Source organism: Notamacropus eugenii, chromosome 6, assembly GCF_028372415.1.
Source record: "Notamacropus eugenii isolate mMacEug1 chromosome 6, mMacEug1.pri_v2, whole genome shotgun sequence".
NCBI lineage: Eukaryota > Metazoa > Chordata > Mammalia > Diprotodontia > Macropodidae > Notamacropus > Notamacropus eugenii.
The window spans coordinates 4,277,054-4,294,636 of record NC_092877.1 but is presented as its reverse complement, the minus strand read 5'-3'; the positions used below and the strand labels follow the sequence as shown (position 1 = coordinate 4,294,636).

General features: G+C 44.3%; 1 protein-coding gene across 11 annotated transcripts in view; it reads right to left on the bottom strand.

Annotated features, from left to right (window-relative positions):
• The window catches only part of AMBRA1 (autophagy and beclin 1 regulator 1), a 186,261-nt gene that overhangs the window by 118,372 nt on the left and 50,306 nt on the right, over window positions 1–17,583 (bottom strand). For 7 of the 11 annotated variants that reach the window (XM_072617660.1, XM_072617670.1, XM_072617669.1 and 4 more), the window contains one exon: window positions 2,023–2,109. The exons of the other annotated variants lie outside the window; for them this stretch is intronic. In XM_072617660.1, coding sequence (XP_072473761.1) covers window positions 2,023–2,109 — 87 coding nt within the window. The remainder of the gene's footprint in view (window positions 1–2,022; window positions 2,110–17,583) is intronic. 11 annotated transcript variants of the gene reach the window in all.

Below are 17,583 nucleotides of genomic sequence, written 5' to 3'. Positions count from 1 at the left end.
GGGAAATAGGGAGAGAGGGAGGGAGGGAGAGAGGGAGGGAGGGAGGGAGGGAGGGAGGGAGGAAGGAAGGAAGGAAGGAAGGAAGGAAGGAAGGAAGGAAGGAAGGAAGGAAGGAAGGAAGGAAGGAAGGAAGGAAGGAAGGAAGGAAAAGGAGTCAGTCTAAGAAACCCCTGCAGAAGGGGCAGAAAATTCTTGGCAAAATTAAAAAGCTAGTATATTCTTTTACTTTCCTTTTTTACGTTACTTTTAGGGCCTATGAAAGGAGGCAGGGAGTTAAAAATGCTGAGAAAGTGGCACAACAAGGCCTTTAACTTGAACCTCATCTATTTGTTAAAGGTTTAACATTAGAGGAAAAAATAAAAACATCTTGTGATGAGTTAATACCACCCCTAATAATTTAAACATGAAAAAATCACAATGTACTCAGAACTGAAATTTAAATGTTTACTTAAATCCTCAAATTTTCATTTGAGAATTCAAGGATAAAGATCTCATTCATCCTCATGGACAAAATGTCAGTTACCTGCTTCTCTAAGGCATCACATTCTTTTTTTGATGAGTTAAAAGATCAGATGTAGAATAACCCAACAATCTTTGCTGGAGAAAAAGAGAGCAGGATCTTTTTCTGCAGGACTTCAACCAGTCAAACATCTCATTATTAATGGAGACAGCTGGGACTAGGGATGGCCTAAGAGAGACTGTTCTAGAGACTAGAGAGATCACCAACTCAAAGTTCTCTCTCTCTCTCTAACTATACAACTCAGCCTTAAAAACTTATTTTCCCTCTTCTAGGGTTAACAGCTTTCAAATATCAGAAACTTACCCTTCCCCTTCCTGCTTCAATTATCATCTAAAGTATATATCTTTATTTTAGTCACTGACCCAGACAGCATCAGACAAATCTGATTTTTTTCTTACTCCTTAGGTATGGAAAGAGGATTTCACTCTGAAAGAAATATCTGAGGGTCACTATACCAGTTATCCCAGGGGTGGAGTCCACAAGACTAATACTTCAGCATGAAAGTTATCTCGAAATGGCACGATCTGTGCTTGAGAGTCTTCCAGGTAAACCAACAATTTTGTCTAAAGTAAAACTTTCCTTTCTCTATGACACATTTCTAATCTTCCCAGTCTCCTATATAATTCTCCCCATTCTTTCTGGTCTATCAAATGGTTCAATTTATTGGATCTCTGAATTTAATGAAGGCTTCATTTTCTCATCCTTTCAGAACATTAACAGAACTGACAAGCACACTCCATGTGCCTTAGAGACTGCTCTACAACGTTAGTGTTTTGCTTAGTAACGTGTTTATTTATCTTCAGTTTCAAGGAAGATCCTGAGTTGAGCCAATCTTAATTTTTTTTTCAAAAGAACTATCTGAGCACCTAGTGATTACAGGAGAAGTAAGAGCTTTACAAAAGCTCTGGCCCGATTTCACTATCATCTTTGTTCCCTCTCCTCCTCCAAAGAAAACTCACCAAGCTGCAACAACTAACGGAAACTGTTGGCCCCCCTATGATGTTGTGGATGGCCCTCACAAATAACTGCCTATCGTTTTTGACTTCAGATTTTTCCTGTGAAATTGACGATGCTGTGTTTTACAAAGTAAATTCCTGTCTAAAAGTGCTGTCCATTTGACCAGCAGCAGAGTACCAAGTGTTTCTGGTCAGTCACAGAAAGACATGCAGCTTGGCTTCCAACCTCTTCAGACCCTTCCTGAGATGACCTCGATCAGAGATTATTTTGCTGCTCATTATTTTGTAGAAAGAGTCCTAATATGAGACAAGCACTGTCTGCCAAAACCATACCTGCTGAGGCTCGGTTCACTTACCTGCTATCTACAATCTACTTCCCAGGCATGTGAGCCACCTTTATTAAAACTGCAACTGGTAAGTAAATGCAGTGCAAGCTACATCCAAGGTGAGCAAAGGCGGCCCTTCACACAGTTCAGTAGTGTCTGCCTTCTGCAGGGGGGGCTCAAAGGATCTACTCCCTCCCACCTGAGATCACTTGGGCCTTACCTCGCAGGGTCTGGATAAATGGGGTGTTCCCGGGATCCTGCTCCATCATAACGGGATAATGAAATGAGGGAAGACTCCAGCAGCCTCCTAACAGAGATTAAAAACAGAAGGCAGTCCCTGTCAAACACCAGCTCAGAGGTCATACATTAGGTAACAGAGTGGGAGGGACAAATCAAAGTCCTGTTCCTGTCGCTTTCCCAGATGTCACTGGCATATCAGATGCCACACCCTGTCTTGAAGTTACATGCCCACTAAAATGAAGAACTCAGATCCTTGCCCCAAAGTCCCCAGATGAGATTTAAAGCCACGGGAGTGATCTTCAGTACTGTTAAGGAGCCACCTTTTCAGAAACCTCATTATAAAACTACCCAGGCAGTAGGCATGGGTTTGGAATGGAACCAGGGCTTGAGCAGAATGCTAGTTCAGAAGAACTATACCCTTCTCCTCCTCCTGCCTTGTTGGATCCCAGGTGCTGGCACCACTCACATCCAGCAATGCTGGATGGCAAGGCCTGAACAGAGACACCATCGCCGTCAGAGTCTCTCCTCAAGAGTGTTTCAGACATCTCCCAACACACGCTTAGGGGAGATGGCTTTTCTATGCCCCTGGAAGACACATTATCCTGTCTCCTGCTGCATCTTGCCTGGCACTCTAGGGAGCAGGCCGCTGGCTGGCTGCCAGGCTCTTCAGCAGAAATACAGGATAGGAGTAGCAAACCATTTCTTCCGATCTAGTTAGTTCACTTAACTGTCACTAAAACTATCTAGCCTTGATTACGGTCACCTGACAGGCCAACTACAGCACTGCCCCAGAAGCCTGGAGAACAGAAACGGTAAGAATCCAACCTGCAGGTGCCATTCTCAGCATGGACCCACCTGCCAATGTCTGCCAAATATTTTAGATCACATCAGATAAGACTGATCACTGCAGAAGAAAGGGTATGAATTTACAAACAAGGAAGACAAAGGGTCTGAAAAGTAAATCGCTAACATTGTGTGATACAGAGGTGAAGCAAAGTTCTTAATTAAGAGAGGGAGGTGATGAGAGAGATATATGGAATAGGGGATAAAAGAGAGGATAGATGAGCTCAAAATAAATGAACTGACAGCTATGGCAAAAAACCTCAAAAAGTCTATTCTAGGCCTCCATCTTATGATTACTCAAGACTTAAGAAACAAGCTTGGAAAGTCTACAGTGATGATGGTGAGGGGACTGATGGGGGATGGGGGGGGGGGGCGCAGGGAAGAGACAATGAAGGCAGCAAGGTTCGTGAGCAACTGGCTTCGCCTGGACCAATGGAGCAACTTCCCAGACACAATCTGCTTTGGAGGCAGAGCTGTGCCACTGCCAGGGATGGACCCTTGTTCCTAAGCAAGCATCATCCAGCACCCAGGATAAGTAAAGCATGTTCATGATTGGTAAACCATCAAGAGGAGTACTGTGCCAGGCATAATTATTTCAGGACATAAGGAGTCCTCAAGCAGACAAGATGGTTGCCTGTAGGTGATGCTGCACTGCAGAGGAGGGTGGGGCAGGTGACCTCAAATAAGAGGCCCCTTGCAATAGCCCACTGGCCAAGGGAGCACCTCCCGGAATCCTAGAACAACTTTCTACAGAATCTTCACTGACTGTGGAAAAACATTTGCATTGCCACCTCCTGAGTTAACAGGAAACAATTAGATGTCAATGCTTTCAGAGGCTGACCAGCTCCCCAGAAGCTCAGTGAGGTAGCTATGGGTGGTGCCCATCCTGGGGTTTTTCATTGCTTCATGGGAGCATGGGCATCTTCATTTCAAATGGGCAGAGCCACCCTGAAAGCAGTATATCCAGGAGTGGGGCAGCTAATGAGATAAAGGGCATGTCTGAAAGCTGAGCCAACTTTTAACACATCTGGTCCATACAAAGTGCCCTGCATACAGCTGGCATTTCATAAATCTTGGCGTCTTGGGAACACATGCCATATGTGTAATAGCGGGAAAAGCCCCCAAACTTCATGGTTTTCCTGTTTCAGACTGGTTGATGGAAACCAACCAATGAACAAGCATTTATTAAGCTCCTACTATGTGCCAGGCACTGGGCTGGGAATCAAAGTGTAAAGAATGAAACAATCCCTGCTCCCAATGCCAAGAGCTCTCTGCACCCTGTGACTCTGTCCTGGATAGGCTCTTCTTTCTCCATTACTGTTCTCTTTTGATCTTCTTCCTACCTATCCGACCACTCCTTCTCAGTCTCAAGGCAGAGAATTCTCAGCTCTCTCTGCCTAGCTCTAACCTCTCTTCTGACCTACAGTCTTGCATCACCAGTTGTTTATTATATGTCTCAAACTGGATGTCTCAAAAACCTCTTGAACGTACCCATGTCCAAAACAGAACTCGTCAGCCTTCTCTCTAAACCCTTCCCCAACTCTTAACTCCCCTCTTACCATCCATCATACCATCATACTCCTAAAGGGTATCTCCATCTTCCTAAAGAACAGGCCTAATCATGCCACTACCGAGAGGCAGTTATAGGCTGCCCAGTGAATAGAGCACTCATTGGAACTGGAAGGCCTGAGTTCAAATTCAGCCTCAGACACTTAACTGTCATGTGACCTTAGGCAACTCACTTAACTGCTGCTTGCCTCAGTTTCCTCAAATGTAAAGTAGGGATAATAATAACATCTACCTCATAGGATTGTTGAGGATCAAATGAGGCAACATTCACAAAGAGCTTAGTACAATCCCTTCCCCTGTTCCCTGTTTAAAAAATTCTAGTGGCTACTTATCACCTCCAGAATCAAATATCCTAAATCCTCTGTCTGGCTTTTCAAGCCCTCCGTATTCAGAATCCTTCCTACCTTTCCAGTCTTTCTCTACCTTGCTCCCCTTCAGCTACTCTGCAACCCTGGAATACTGGCCTCCCTGATGTTCTTCCAACATAACCCCCTACCTCCAAAGTACAGTCACTGGCTGGCCCCCAGGTCTGCCACTTTCTCCAACTAAAGTGACACCTGCTGGAAGAAGCCTTTCTTGGTCCTCCTTAATATCTTTGGGCCTTGCCTCTGAGAATAAACCCAATTTATCCTGAGCACGACTTGTCTGTGTATACCTGTTTGCTTCCTGTCTCCCCTATGAGTCGGGGAGCAACTTGAGGGCAGGGACAGGCTTTTGCCTTTGTTTGTGCCTCTAAAGTGGCTGGTGCAAGGCAGGAATTTAAGAAATGCTTATCGTTGACGTGACATTCCAAAGGTGCAGACAACAAATGCACATACAAACAGATAAAGCATAATTATAAAGTCAACATATAAAAGCAGTCATCAGTATCAAAGGCTACATAGTAGTTGAGAAGGATTAAGACAGAAAAGATCACCAGATTTGGCAATTAAAAGATCACTGCAAGCTATGGACGCAGCAGTTTCAGTTAAGTGATGAAGTAGGAATTCAAACTGTAAGAGGTTCAATAAAATCTCATTCTTTGAGGTTCATGCTACCCATATCTACCACCCAATCAAAACCCTGGTAGCTTTTGTCCTCAACGACCTCAATACGTAGCTCATAATTGTTCTTTTCCTTTTCAACTCCTGCCCTAATACTTGGGAACTTCAGCACATATATCGATCAGTTCTTTAACCTATGCATTTTCCATTACCTACTCTTCCTACTTCACCTAAGCCACACACAAAGATGGTCATACCCTTGATCTTGCCATCACCCACCAAACTGTGCCACCTCCATGTTCAAGAATTCCAAAGTCTCCTTATCAAACCATAATCTATTGGCTTTCTACCTCTTCCTCTGCCTTCTCTTACCAAACCCTACTCTTTATCCACATAGTAATCTCCAATCCCTTGACCCCTCAGTTCCCTCCCAAGCCATCTCCTCTGTACCAGCCCTCTTGCCTCTTTTCTCTATCTTGGCCCCTTGGTGAGCCAATTCATTCCACACTGTCCTCAACTTCCTTCTAACCCTAACCTCAACTCTAACCCTAAATGCCCTAAATAGTTAGTTGTGCTGCGCCACATCTGGCCCTGAATCATTCCTACCACATGCTGCTGTTACTCCTACACGTGCTGCTAAATGAAGGTAGAGAAAATCGTGCAACTATTCTGATGAGGTTCACTACAAATCTGTTAAACAACCTCAACTGGGCCGTCACTGGTGTTTGGTAATCCTACCACACCTTCCTTATCAACTCATATTCTACTCTCCATAGCAGAGCTTCATCTCTCCTTAAGTATCCCATGGCTCCCACCCCCTCAACCCTGTCATCAGCTGAGAACCTGGACTTACATTTTACTGAAAATATTGAGAGCTTCTTCTTCCTTCTCTCTCATCTTCCACCACTCCAGTACCTTCCGCCACTATCTTGTCTTTCACTCCTAGTTTCACATGAAGAGGTCGCCTTCCTCCTTACCAAGGCTAACCCCTCTACCTGCACAAGCAGCCCCATTCTATCCCACCTCAGCCAACAGATTTCCTCTTTGGTCTTGTCCACTCTCTCACTTCTCTTCAATCTCTGTGTGTGTGTTCATCCTTTGTTGACAAAGAAGACCATGCCATCAGAGAAATAATGACATGACTTGCACTTGACTTTGTTTTGAGTGAGGGAAGGCTGTGCAGGTCACCAGCCTCACTTCTCCTCCAGAGCCATTTGAATCCAGTGACCAGATAGTCATCAGGATGACTGGAGATGACTCAGGATGAGGCAGTTGGGGTTAAGTGACTTGCCCAAAGTCATTCACAAGGTGAGTGTCAAGTATCTGAAGTGAGATTTGAACTCAGGTCCTCCTGACTCCTGCACTGCTGTTCTATCCACTGCTCCACCTAGCTGCCCATCTTCAATCTCTACTGCGTACTCAGCAGGCCCTACTATCTCTTCCAACCCCAAAAGACTATCACTTGATCCTTCCCTCCCAGCCAGCTATTGTTTTGCATCTCTTCTACCTGTTGTAGCTAAATTCTTTGAAAAAACTGTTTTCAAGAGGTGCTTCTACGTTTTCTGCTTTTACTGTCTTCTTAACCCCTTACAACCCAGTTCCTCACCTCATCATTCAACTGAAACTGTTCCTTCCAAAGTTACCAATAATCTCTTAGCTGCCAAATCCAATAGCCTTTTTTCAGTCCTCATTCTCCCTGACCTGCCTACAGCCTGAGAATACTGACTCCCCTCTTCTCCTCTCGAGGTTTTTGGGACACCTCTCCCTCCTGATTATCCTTCTTCCTATCAGGCCATTCTGTCTCAAGTGTCCTTGGCTGGATTCTCATCCAGATCACACCCTCTAACCTTAGGTATCCCTCAAGGCCCTCTTGTCTTCTTGTTATGTACCACCTCACTTGGTGATCTCGTTAGCTCCCATGGATTTAATGATCACCTCTATACTGATGATTGGCAAATCTGTTTATTCTGCACGAAACCTTCCTGCTAACCTCCAATCTCGAATCTTTGTCAGACATCTCAAACTAGAGGTCCAGCAGACACTTAAACTCAACAGGTCCAAAACAAAACTCATTATTTTTCCTTCTACAGTTCCTCCTCTCTCCTCCCTCCCCCACCTTCCTAATTACTGTAGAAGGAAACACTTCCTCCCAATTCTTCAGATTTACAACCTTGGAATTCTCCCTCAACTCCTCACTATCTCTGATCTTCCATATTCAGACTGTTACCAAGGCAAAGACCCCCTGATTTCACCTTTGCAACATCTCTTGAATGTGCTCCCTTCTCTCTTCTGACCCTGCCACCACTCTGGTGTAGTAGCCCTCACTACCTCACACTTGGAGCACAGCACTTTCTTTGATGAGGACACACCATGCTAGGCATTTCTATGTTGGGGTCTCCCATGTCTTACAATCAATTCCAAAGTTCTTGAGAGTATCCTTATATACTTTTTTTGAACTCCATGTAAATGCTTGCTTTGTGTGAATTCTCCATAAAATAACCTTTTAGGCAAATGCATGTTTGGGATTCAAACCATGTGGCCAGTCCACTGGAGCTGTGCTCACCACTCTCTGAGGTAGTCTGAATGCTTAGCAGTTCAGCTTAAGAAAAGGACCTCAGTATCCTGGACCTTCTCCTGTCTTGAATGAAAATTCCTGAGACAGAGTTTCAGGGTAATTAATATTCAATTGATTTATTATGCTAGCATATAAATCAATAAACTGAGGTCAGTGGCTCCTCTCAGCAACCAAAAGACCACCTCCAGCCCAGAGCACTGAATGCCCAGAAGCCTTTGGAAAAGGGAGTGTCCTTGAGGGTAGAAATCAACTCTGATTGGTTAACAATCAATGAGAGGAGGGGTGGACATTTAATGAGAAGGTGGGTAAAAATCTTGAGCTCATCCTGCTGAGAACATGACCTAATCAAGAGATTCAGCTGCCTCCCAGCAATCTGGACACAGGAATCCATCTCTACCCCAGACTACTCTGGTTGGTTTTCCCATTCATAAGCTGGCTCACCCTAATTCTAACAGAAGGCTCCAAGGACAAGGGATTATTGTAAAAACTTGACTAGACTAGATTCTGTTTGCAAGGTCTTCTAGCTGAGTGGGGTCCAGACAAGATCAAGAAGCATGTACCAAGAGGATTTGGGCAATCTTATCTATCAGCAATGTCCTTGAGAGACTGGCTGACTGATCTATAAAGGCTGGTTTCTGAATGTGGAAATAGGAAGGGAAAACTTTCATCTTAATTTAATAACTGGTTATTAGTATAAGAGAAAAATAATCATTACTCTTATCTGCCAGGTGATCTTCAGAATCTTCTTAAGAAAATTCAAATGGAAGCGATTCTGTTTCCTGGCATGGTGCTGACATCCAGGTTTTACAGGCACGCAACAATGAGGTCGACACAATGGCTCCGTAGACCTTCCATTTGGCAGTGTCAACCTCATCCTCTACATGTGCATCCTTGGAAAGTATGCTGCCAAACTTATCCAGAGAATTCAAAATTTCTCCATTGACTGTAACCAATGGTTCCATGTGTGGATGGTGCGGTGCTGGCTGGTGGAGAACCTTTGTTTTCTTGGTGTTAACTATTAGGCTCAAATTACCACAGCACTGATCCATACTCTGCTGCATCTCAGCCTCAGGGGCTGCAATGAGTTCATTATCATCTGAGAACAACAAATTATGCACTAATTTTGTGCACTCCCCCCACTTTAGTCTTGGCTTGTAGCCTTTTCAAGTTAAAATAATTTACCATCAGTGTGGCAGCTGACTTTGAGGACACTTTCGCCCTTGTTGAAAGTGTCCAACAACATCTCTGAAAACATCCTGCTAGAGAAGTGCATCAGTATTCTGTCAGTTTTATGATGGCATCCGTGCACAGATTCTGGATAACGGACGATGCTCTTACATTTTACCACTCACCAATGGAATGAAGCAGGGCTGCGTGCTTGTTCCCATGCTTTTTTAGGATGACATTTTTTTCAGGGGTCAATTTCTTTCTTTCTTTAATATATATCTTTCAGTTTTCAACATTCACTTCCACAAGAATTTGAATTCCAAATTTTCTCCTCATCTCTCCCCACCCTCCACAATAGGACGGTGTGCACCCCATCCACCCCTTTCCCCAATCTGTCCTCCCTTCTATCATCCCTCTTCTTCTACGTAGGATGATATTTTTAACATAAAACAGCACGATGATGACGGCTTCACCTGACACACAGTAGGCACTTAATAAATGTCTATTAACTATTTACTGATTCCTGGCAACGAAGTGGCACAGTGTACAGAGTCAAGAAGACTTGAGTTCAAATCCAGCTTCAGACAATTTAAGTATTAGCTGTGTGACTTTGGGCAAATCAACCCTGCTTGCCTCAGCTTTCTCATGAAGAAAATGGCAAACCACTCCAGTACCCTGACCAAGAAAATGGCAGATGGGGTCACAACCACAATGACTCAACAAAACAACCGGTTCCTTGGAATCAGGAGGTGGATGCCTCGCAGTCTCTCTCCATCTCCAGATGATTAATTACTGAAGAGTTCAAGTTCAAAATGTCTCACCAATGTTTCTGTTCTCCTTAAACTCTGATCTTTCCAGCATCTTCATTTCTTTTAGGGCACTACTGTTCTTCTAGCCCCATCCCCGTCATCCTCTTCACCCTCAATGATCCCACATATTCAGCTGTTAAATCTTAAATCTACTTCCTTGACATCTCCACCACCTAGACCTTCCCTCTCCGCACATAGCAATCTCTCCGAGGCAAATCTTTCTCCCATCTCACCTGGATGATGAGGATCGCTTCCTGACTGACTTCCCTGCCTCCTTCCCCACTCTCCTTCAGACTCCACATGGGTGACAGAGACCTTCCTAAAACACGGGTCTGCCCGTGTCATTCCTGTACGCCATCATTTCCACTGTTTCCCCAGTGCTTTTATGATCATACATAAACTGTGTCTTCTAGAGTATGACCCCCACCTTTCTTTCCAGCCTTGTTTCATGACTCTTTCCTCACACCCTGAGCCCCCCCAGCCAGATGGGCCTCCTCCCCTCCCACATGAGCCCACCTCCCAGCTCTGTTCTTGTGCTCCAGCACACCTCAGGGTCTGCAATACAGGCACCTCCTCCTCATCCCCAACACTCAGCTCCAACACTGCCTTCGATGTAGAGTCTTTCTTGATCCTTCCAGATGCTAGTGTTTTCCTCCTCCTCTCCTTGCAAAACGCCTTGTATTTTGTACACATTCACACATACATCACTATTGTCTTCCCTGACTGAATGTGAACACCTTTACATCAAGGACTGGTCCCTTTTGGTCCCTCAATCCAGCAGGAGGAATGCTTTAAAGAATGCTCATTTGTTCTACTTGACTCCAAAGATCATGCCCAGTAGAGAAAGGCTGAATTAAGCTTGGAGCTGACCACAATGCAAGGGACTGTCACCTCAGGGGGAGTGAATTCTCCCATGACAAACTGGATGTGAAGGAGCTTTTTGTGGCTGGGTAATTGACCTAAACAGCTCCTGAGGTTCTTTCGAACACAAAGTACATAGTTCTGAGATGAAAAAATGTTCAGGTTTAGGTACCAGCGCAAAGGAAGATGGCTTAGAAAGGAGAAGGCACCTTGCCACCTCCATCGCACCTCAAATGTTCACAAGAAAATAAAGCAGGCCCAAAGGATACACACCAGGTGCGTCTCTTCTTTCCCTGGCTCTTGTAAGCACCTTCTCCCAACAAACCTGTCTGCCAGTTTCCTCCTCTTTCCTCATTCATTCCCTCTCTGCCTATCACAAATGCTCAGGCCTGCCCTATCCTGAAACATCTATCTCCCCCGCCTCCCACTCCAGCTCTCCTCCTACCTCTGGGACTTTTCTTCTCTAGCTGCACCTCCTGCCATCTTGGAAATGTAGGCATTAACTCTCTTCCTTCTCTGTACATAATTTCTCCTTTGGAGATCCTACGTACCTCCACAGTACAGGAATTGTCACCTAGACAAGGATGACAGCCAGAACTCTTTTTAGCCCAGACCTCTCTCCTGATCAGAACCACTTTTTCAGCTGCCTGCTAGACAGTTCCACCTGGCTCTTTCTTTTGCACATCAAATCCAAAGTGTTCAAAAATTCATCATTTTCTCAAAAAAAAAAAAATTCTCTTTCCCCTATTTCTGTTCTACCATCTTTTTTCTAGATACCCAGGTACAAAACCTGTCATCTTTGAATCTCCTCCTTCTCCAGCACCCCACATTCAACAGACTGACAAAACTTGTCAATCTTATCTCTGAAATGGGTTCCCTGTCCTTTCCCCTCTCACAACTCTGCCTAAATTTCTGTAACCTGGACAATTGCAACAGCTACCTCATTGATCTCCAAACTCTCCCTATTCCCGGCTACCCCACTCACATACTGTTACAAAAATCAGAGTTCCACAGCTCTACTCACATCACTCCATTTGTCAAAAACCTTTAATGGCCCACTACTATAAGCCAAACAAAGTCCCAACTGCTTAGCCTGGCATTTAGAGTTCTTCATAATCTGCTTCCAAGTACATTTCTAACTTTATCTCCACCTAGCCTCAGATTCAGCCAAAGTGAACTAATTATCATCACCCCAACATGCTTCATGCCTTTGGTATTACCTTTACCTGAAATGCTACCAATCCCATCTCAATCTAGCATAATCCCACTCCCCTTTGAAGACCTCGCGCAAATAAGACAGCTAACATTTATTTAATGTTTAGAGGTTTATAAGAGGCACCAGGCATAAAGAATAGAAAGCTGCCCCAATTGATAGATGGTCAAAGGATATGAACTGGCAATTTTCAGAGGAAGAAATTAAAGATATCTATAATCATATGAAAAAATACTCTAAATCACTTGTGATTAGCGAGATGCAAATCAAAACAACTCTGAGGTACCGCATCACACTTATAAGATTGGCAAACATGACAGAACAGGAAAATGATAAATGTTGAACAGGATGTGAGAGACTTGGAACACTAAGTTGGTGGAGTTGTGAGCTCATCCAGCCATTCTGCAGAGCAGTTTGGAACTATGCCCAAAGGGCTACAAAAACGTGCATACCCTTTGACCCAGCAATATTGCTACTAGGACTGTATCCCCAAGAGATCATAAAAACGGGAAAGGGTCCCACATGTACAAAAATATTTATAGCAGCTCTCTTTGTAGTGGCCAAAACTGGAAATCAAGTGGATGCCTATCAATTGGGGAATGGCTGAATAAATTATGGTATATGAATGTGATGGAATACTATTGTGCCATAAGAAATGATGAACAAGAAGACTTCAGAGAGGCCTGGAAGGACTTATATGATCTGATGCTGAGTGAAAGGAGCAGAACCAGGAGAACTTTGTGCACAGCAACGACTACAGTGTGTGAGAGTTTTTTCTGGTAGACTTGGAACTTCGTAATAACGCAAGAACTTAAAAAAAAAAAATTCCCAATGGTTTTCTAAGGCAAAATGCCTTCCACACTCAGAGAAAGAACTATGGAATTCATTCGCAGAATGTAGCAGATCATGTGTGTGTGTGTGTGTGTGTGTGTGTGTGTGTGTGTGTGTGTGTGTGTGTATTATGTTTTGATTTGTTATATGATTTCTTCCATTTATTTTAGTTTGTCTACACAGCATGACTATAGTGAAAACGTATTCAACAGGAAAGTATATGTAGATCCTATATAGAATTGTATGCCATCCTGGGGATGGAGGGGGGAGTGGGGTAGGTGGGGGAGGGGGTAAAAATCTAAGTTTTATGGTAGTGATTGTAGAACATTAAAAAATAAATAAATAAAATTTAAAAAAAAAAAAAGAATGGAAAGCTGGCCTCTAAGTCCAGAAGGCCTAGATTCATATCCCATCGCTGACATACAATAAGTCACTTGACCTCTCAGCGCTCTAGGCCAATTCTGTCAAACAGAAACAGAGGCCACTAATCTGTACAGATGGATCCCTGAAAACCACATATGGACTTACTTTCAAAATGCAATATTTTCTATGTCTTATTGGATTGTAATTTATTTTCTTAAATATCTCATTACATTTTAAACACTCCAGTGTTGTAGGCCAAGCATATGACACCTCTGCTGCAGACAAGTCTATAAGACAGTATGTGGCACAGAAGGGATTGTCCAGCATTGATCGGTAAAATGAGTTGTCCATCCCAATAACATCAAAGGTCTAGCACCTATCGTGATCCTAAAGTTTGCAAAGCAATTTTCTCTCCACAGCCCTGGAGAAAGAAGCCCAAGGATGAAGAAGATCAAGGCTCAGAGAGGGTATTTGCCAAGAATCCCACAGCTACTAAACCTCAGAGTCAGAAGTCTAACCCAGCTCCTTCTGACACTTGCTCTTATGCTCGGAGACTCATCTTTAAAAGAAGGATAAATACATGTTCGATGTCTACCTTACAGGGTAGCTTCAAGCATCAAATAAGATGGAAGATACAAAACATCTGATGAGACTAGACATGTTCTATAACCATGCGCTCTCATCTGAACTCTCAGCCCAGGCTCCCTTCAAATGCTGCCTCTGCCAGGACACTTTCTCTTGCTCCTCTTAACCTCCACAGCGCCCTGTGTCTCACAGCACATTTTAGAGCCGCTGGTGGGGCAGGGTGAAGAAGGCTGGGCCGGCAGTCAAGACGACCTCAGTTCAAATCTGGCCTCAGATACTTACTTAGTTGCAAGATACTGGCCAGGTCACCTGACCTCTGTCAGTTTCCCCATCACCTTCCAGGACTATTGTGAGGATAAAATGAGATAATATCTGCTATCGTTTTTTTAATCTTCCCCTTCTTTGAAGGCACCATGTTTTATTTTTCATCGTATACTCTGTAGCACTGTGAACACAGTAGGTCCTCAAAGAATATTGGTTAAGTCAGCGAATGAATCAGCAAACCATGACGATGACGGACGATGACTGCAAATGCAGACCCTGTTCAGGGCCCCTGGATAACCCAACGGCTCTCACCAGAATGTCTGCAGGCCTGTGCTGAGGTTTACTGCAACGACTCAGAAAACTTGTAAAGCAGGGCAGGTTCAAGTGCTGACACAGTTGCCCTATTAAGTGCATTACAGCCTGGTCCCTATGAGACTTATTAAATGATGCAGTTCGAGGAGAGCTTGCCTGGGGATCTATTTCAGCTGCTTCTGTACAGCAAGAGATTGGGGTAGGAGGAAGAGGGCCATATTCAGTTCAGAAATGAAAGGCCAAGAAGGCAAACACAAACTTGGCAGTCTTGTTTCTTTCTTCCTCTGAATTCTGCTCTGCAGGCCTCATTTTTCTGCCTTGGTGCATGCCTGCGTGTGACGATGACAAGCCCTTACTCTTTTGTAAAAAATAATTGTGTGTTCTCAAATGACACCTCTATTATGATTTCCAAATTGACATATCTTCTTTAAAGCAGAGGCATCCAAGCCTCCCCAGTTTCCTACACTGGCAATTAGTGTTAAGTTACCCAGCAATAGGCACTCTCTCGGCTGATCGCTGCAGGGCCCTGTGTCCTGGGATTTAACTCGAAGAGTCCACAGCCTGGCTGCCAAGGGAGTCCCATCGCCTGGCTGGCCATCCTAGCCCTGCTGTGGGAGAGAACGCCTCTAGGGTAGGATAGCCCCAGGAAGAAAACGTTGGCAAACACCCCCCAGGCCTGCTCACAAAGGAAATGAGGCAAAGTTGCACCATTTTCCTGCTCATCAATAAGACTGTGCTGAAAACAGTACCTTTCACCAAAGGAGCTTAAGAATCTTTTACAAAACATAAACATAATCCTTCTGGTACCTCTACGTGGTGGGTGGGTGACAAGTATTTCTGCAGAGATAGGATCCAAAGCACAAAAAAATCTGAGCTTACTTCCATGAAAATCCTGGTCAAAGAGCATAGGCTCTAAATAGGGTTAGGATTAGATCTAAACCAACAGATCAGTGTTGCCACACCATCTTGGGTACATTTACAGCTCCTTTTCTGAAGTGATGTACTGGATTTATTTCAAACATGCCTGGGAAATGGCTGTTTGGCCTTGGCCTTGTCATGTATTAGTTTGAGGGTCATGTTTCAATTTTCAGTCATCCATATTCTAATTTCCATCAGCCCTAAACTAATCTGCATAGCCAGAGTACTGGCTCCTCAATTCATCGGAGGTGACTTCTGTGGAGTCAGCTGTTTGGGGAAATCTCCACTGTAGAGCAAAGACTTCATGATGCTGTGGCCAAGTAACATGTATCTTGATGGCAGGCTCCCCTAAGCCCCAGAAATCACTTAAAATACTTGGCAACACTGAAAATGTTTCTCTCCATAACAACAAGAAAAATCATCAGGCTAATTTGAATCTGCACAACCATGCTGAGATTCTGAAAGATCCTCTTCAATCCTCCCAACTCAACAAAGAACACACTGGTGTGTCCTTTATGGCTTTAACAACCAGAAAATGAGTTTACCCTTTAAAGGGCTTATTTTTCACTTTCCCAAATCTTCATCTAAAATGTTTAACTCTGGGATGACACACCTTTAAAAGACAACGTAAGTATAAACCCAGCCTACACAGGAGGGCTTCATGTTATGGAGCAAAGTCTCCAAGCCAGCATCAGGAAGGCAAGAAGAGCTAGCAGATGACGTGAAGACATGGCAAGAGAAAATGGACATGCACAGCAGGCAACGCCTGTCGCTAATCAGAGGCAGAGGCAGCCCTCCTGACCAGCGTCTGCTGAGCCTCCAGAGACAGAAGGGAAGAGAGATTCCAACAGAGACCTGAACAATCCCCAACCTACAGACTCCAGAGTCAGCACAAAACACAAATGGAGTCATCACACACTCCATTTCTGAAACCTCTTCTGTGTGGCATTTGACTTTCAATACCTGTCACCTCTGGAGGTATTGAGTATAGCTCAATCATCCACAACACACCCCTGGGGTACACACACACACACACACACACACACACACACACACGAGCACCTTAGCACTCAGTTCCATTGGTACCACTGCTCCACCACTTTGATCTGTCTAGACAAAGTAAAATCGTCACAAATGACACCTAAAGTACAATTAACAGAGAAAACTGCAATTTCCACTCTCCACCCCCGTTCCCCCAAAGAATCCATCCTCCAGCTTGTCAATCAATACTGCCAGGATGAAGATTAACTCTGCAAAGTCTGGAAGATACTTAATTTCCAGGTTGATAAAATACATCACCTCTTTAAAAAAAAAATTACAAATACTCTCTCTCTCTCTCTCCCCAGCACGATTTTATTGTGGAGAAAGAAAGACCAAGACAAAGGAAGACAAAAAGAAAATAAAGAACAAAGAGAGAAAGTCAGACATTCATGATTATCCACCACAAAGCCCAGGCAATACTGCTGAAACTCAACGGTACACAAGGCACTTTCAAATTCCTCTTGGCAAATGCTCTACAAGAAGAGACTGGCAGGTGTCTGCAAAGGTCTCAAGGCTCTGGCTACAGAAGACTGCTTTCCCAAAGCCCCCCTGCAAGACTGGTTTGGCAGCCATAGGGGGAGACAAAGCTATCCACGGGCTGCAGGTCCTTCAGGCGCCTTTCCTACCTGAACGCCTGTCCCAACAGGCAGCCCTGGGGCCAGCCTAAACCCAGAAGGCCTTGAAGCTGAAGGAGGAGAAAGGGCCAGCCACCCTGAAGTCATGAAGGAGGGGAAAGATGGAGTCGGCATCAGTGCCTGGACGATCAAGAAATGAAATGAGAACTGATAAACCAACTGCAGTTCAACAGCAAAGTGAAACTCATTTGGCAGGATGGTTGCCGTAAAGTAATGACATCTGTCGAAAAGCAAAGCCTTGGCTGCACACACACATACACACACACACACACACACACGAAAGCTAAACTAAGGAAGGTTTTCTGTCATTTAGCTGAGGTTTCAGGCTGCAACCCTCAGCTTAATCTTACTTTCTCCCACATCATACAATCTCAGTGAGACGGCCACAGAAACACTCTGGGCTCCCTCTGTCCCCTCCTTCACCTGGATCACAATACTGCTGCTTTTCTACCCATCAGCAGAGCACGGCAGCAACTACTGTCAAGAACAGGGGGCGGAGAAGAGGAAGGAGAGTGAGCGGTTCTATAGTACCTACTATGTGCCAGGCACTCTGCATTTAATCCTCACAACAG